Below are 4,061 nucleotides of genomic sequence, written 5' to 3'. Positions count from 1 at the left end.
AAAATTAGGTTAGAACAACTGCAGGTGTCAATGCAATAAAAAAAAATGTTTCCCAGTGATATCAACACATAAGCCAGGTTGATTCAACATCACCTGTTCCTAACATCACCTTTGGGTGTTGCTTATGGAAAATCACAGTGCAACATATCCTCAGAGACAAAATCCCAGACGTTTTGCAGAAGATGAGGATAGAGCTTCATGATTTGTGAAAAAGGCTTCATATGGTGTAGATGAAATATTCATTTCATGTATGGCTCAGAAGTAGGTTTAGTAGTGAAATACCTTTTACAATGAAAGTTGGATAGTTATATTTGAAATGTGGATAGCCTTGAAGGAAACATTTCTCCATCTTCTCCCTTGGTTCTGTAGCTAAACAAGAGAAGGAAAATCAGCACACTTCCACCGTACATCTTTTTATGGAAACAGGTATCATGGAAACCCAGCTTTTTATGGGAATACATTGATCATTGCGGAGGTGGTGAAAATAATTATTTTTCAGGTATTTTGATGTTTTGAGTAACATTGAATTTATTCTTTTCCTGTACTGGGAACGGTATTCTCCCCCTACCCCCACGTCCCTCACAAATTTGTACTGTTTAAAGTTAGGTTCAAGCATATATTCAAATGAGTTTATTAAATGCATTGTTTCTGGAAATTAGAAATATCAAACTGAGGGTTCTACAATATATTTGGAAAGAGAATAAGACTGGAGAGATGTAGATGTAATGCGTGAGATCTAATATACGGAGAATGGACAAAATTTTTCTCCTCCTTCCTATGACCATCCTTACACTCTTTTTCTCCCACCCCACCATCCCGTGCTTTAAAACTAGAAATGCAGGAGAAATCTAATTCATTTCTCACTTAACCAACATAATTATCAATTTCTGATGCAATGCACAAACCCAAACATAGTCATCCCTTGAAATTTGCACCTCTCTGAATTTTTCAATGCACTTTTTCAGCCAAGTAATGTGTACAAAATTGCACAGACTAGGTAGGAAGGAAGAGGAGAAATTTGATTCAAATCACATTTAAAGGCAAGTCTTTCTAATTAGCATTCTCCAAAGCAATACATGGCTCAAGCATAGCTATCCTTCTAAATCAGGCGTCGGCAACCTAAGGCCCATGGGCAGCAAGCAGCCCACGAGGGGCGTTTAACCCGCCCATGAACTGCCCTGAACTGAGCCGCCCGCTCAGCGAGTCCTTGCACGCTGCTCTAAACTGGCATAGCGTGGCGTGGGGACTCGCTTCCACAGCACCGGAATTCACATCTGTGCATGTGCAGATGCCAGAAATCACGTCTGCGCAGTTGCAGACGTCAAAAAACACATCTGCGCAGGCATCCAGAAATCGCAGACGCACGCTCTCAAGCATGCGCGCAATCTGGCCCATAGAGGGATCTCCACTGGAGTGATCCGGCCCAGGCAAGGTAAACCCTGCCGACCCCTGTTATAAATCCACACTTCCAATGCAGATTATTATAATTTTTTTATCATCATCATCATCATCATTTCAATTTATATACCTCCCTATACCAGCAGGCCTCAGGGTATTTCACAGAATAAAATCAGAATATAAAACCACATAATCGGCTTGTCGGTGCTAGCATGCCTGGAGCTGATGCTAAGTCTGCTTTCTGCTGCCGTACCATCTGTGAGTGGTCATTGTGGTCAGTGTGGGATGCTTATGGGCTGCACAACTGTTGTTACTGCACAACTGTAACAACTGTTGCAAGGTCAAGCTTTTACAAGATCAAGCATGTAGCCCTCGAGCTGTGTGATAGACCACTCTGAGCTAGATGACCCTATTGTCTGACTCACCAGAAGGCAGCTTCCTATTTTCCTCATTAGCTCTTTTTCTCTCCTGTCTACTTGCAGACACAAAGGATGGACTTAACAAATTGCTCAAGAGTGACGGAATTCATCCTTCTGGGATTCCCCCATTTTCAGGGCATGGATATCTTTTTGTTTGTGGTGATCCTCCTGCTCTACCTTCTGAGCCTTACAGGGAATGGTCTCATCATTGTCATCATGACTGTGGACCATCGGCTCCAGAAGCCAATGTACTTCTTCCTTAGCAACTTGTCTATTATTGAGATTGGACACACTACTGTGTTTATGCCGAAGATGCTAGTCAACTTCCTGTCAGCAAAGAACACGATCTGCTTCCACTGTTGCATGGCACAGTCGTTCTTCTACTTCCTCTTTGGTGTCACAGAGTTTTTCATTCTTTCTATCATGTCCTTTGATGGATACTTAGCCATCTGCCATCCATTGAGGTACCCTACCCTCATGACCTCTCAGGTTTGCCTTAAGCTTGCACTGGCTGCCTGGCTTGCAGGCTTTTTCTCAGTTATTTTCCAGGTGTTGAAGGCTGTGAGGCTTCCTTTCTGTAGCTCCAACATTGTACATCATTTTTTCTGTGATGTTGGAGCTTTGCTAAAGATTGCAGGGGGGGGGGACACAAAAATCATTGAAGCCCTTGGCTTTGCTGTGGCTGTGGCTGTGATCCTGAGCTCTCTGCTTTTGACAGTTGTAATTTACATCTTCATAATCTCCACGATCCTCTGTATCACTTCATCCAGTGGACAGCAGAAGGCTTTCTCCACCTGTGCCTCCCATTTGACTGTGGTCAGCATCTTGTATGGGTCAGTCCTTTTCATCTACTTGAGACCTTCTGTCAAGGGCTCTTCTTTAGGTAATAATATAATAATAATAATAATAATAATTTATTATTTATACCCCGCCCATCTGGCTGGGCCTCCCCAGCCACTCTGGGCGGCTTCCATAAAAACCAAAAATACAGTAAAATATCACACGTTAAAAACTTCCCTGAACAGGGCTGCCTTAAGATGTCTTCTGAATGTCAGGTAGTTGTTTATCTCTTTGACATCTGCTGGAAGGGCGTTCCACAGGGCGGGCGCCACTACCGAGAAGGCCCTCTGCCTGGTTCCCTGTAGCTTTGCTTCTCGCAATGAGGGAACCGCCAGAAGGCCCTCGGCGCTGGACCTCAGTGTCCGGGCAGAATGATGGGGGTGGAGACGCTGATGGGTGTGGTCAAAGCTGTGTCTGTATTGAACATGATCGTCATCCCAGTGCTGAACCCTTTCATATACACAATCAGGAATAATGAAGTCAAAGATGCTTTACGAAAAGCCTTAGGAAGGAAGACGTTTGCAGTTTCTAAGTCATTGTGACTGTGGACCATCGGCTCCAGAAGCCAATGCACTTCTTCCTTAGCAACTTCCCCAGTGCTGAACCCTTTCATATACACCATCAGGAACAATGAGGTCAAAGATGCTTCACAAAAAGCATTAGGAAGGAAGACCTTTGCACTTCATAAATTATGAGCATCTTTGACCACATAACAAGTAAGTCTGGAACCCCCAAAGAACAGTGTTTGTAAGTCCGCCCAGACTTGGTAGCAGCCTAAGAACAACACATTGACTTGGGTGTTCTGCAGAAGAGAAGGCCGTCCCTCAAATTACTGGTTGTGGTGGGATTAATATGCAATGAAATAAAATAATGTTGATGATTGGATGACATCTTTGCCTCCATTCTCACTGCTGTCTGGGTACATGTGTAGATCCATAGTACTTTAAACATATACATACTTTTATTTATGAGCTGCCCTTCCTGTATTCTGTGGTGTCTTTATTGCAGTTAATGATCTGATTCAAACATATATAACTCATTTTATTGAACTGAAATATGCACAAGCTTTATGCCCTTTCTCTCCATATTCTTAGTGTGCTGGATTAATCCAGGAAGTCTTCCATTAACCATAGACTCCAGTTATATATGAACCAACAAGCTAGGTTCACCAGGATCAGGGCAAACCAAGATTTAAACCAATTCTAAACCATAGTTTAAGATCCTAGCTTATTCCAAATCTTATAATGATAGTTTATTGGTTCAGATGGAACAGTTAACTATGGTTAATGCAAGACTTCCTGGGTTAATCTCAGCACACAAAGAGACGAGGAATGAAGAAGTAGCATGAGGATGAAGAATGAAATATTTCAGAGATACCTTGGATTAAATTGAGATTTGAACAGT

The 4,061-nt window shown here is 42.6% G+C and overlaps 1 protein-coding gene across 1 annotated transcript; it reads left to right on the top strand.

The window, feature by feature from the left end:
* Positions 1-1,868: 1,868 nt before the first annotated feature.
* On the top strand, positions 1,869-3,199 carry LOC128399308 (olfactory receptor 6X1-like). Its single transcript, XM_053360609.1, has 2 exons — positions 1,869-2,710; positions 3,067-3,199. The coding sequence occupies exons 1-2, from the start codon at positions 1,890-1,892 to the stop codon at positions 3,197-3,199; spliced, it is 954 nt and encodes a 317-aa protein (XP_053216584.1). The 5' UTR covers positions 1,869-1,889.
* The last annotated feature ends 862 nt before the right edge of the window (positions 3,200-4,061 follow it).

This window comes from Podarcis raffonei, chromosome 13 (assembly GCF_027172205.1).
Source record: "Podarcis raffonei isolate rPodRaf1 chromosome 13, rPodRaf1.pri, whole genome shotgun sequence".
Classification (NCBI taxonomy): domain Eukaryota; kingdom Metazoa; phylum Chordata; class Lepidosauria; order Squamata; family Lacertidae; genus Podarcis; species Podarcis raffonei.
The sequence above is the reverse complement of the archived record's forward strand: the minus strand, read 5'-3'. Positions and strand labels throughout refer to the sequence as shown.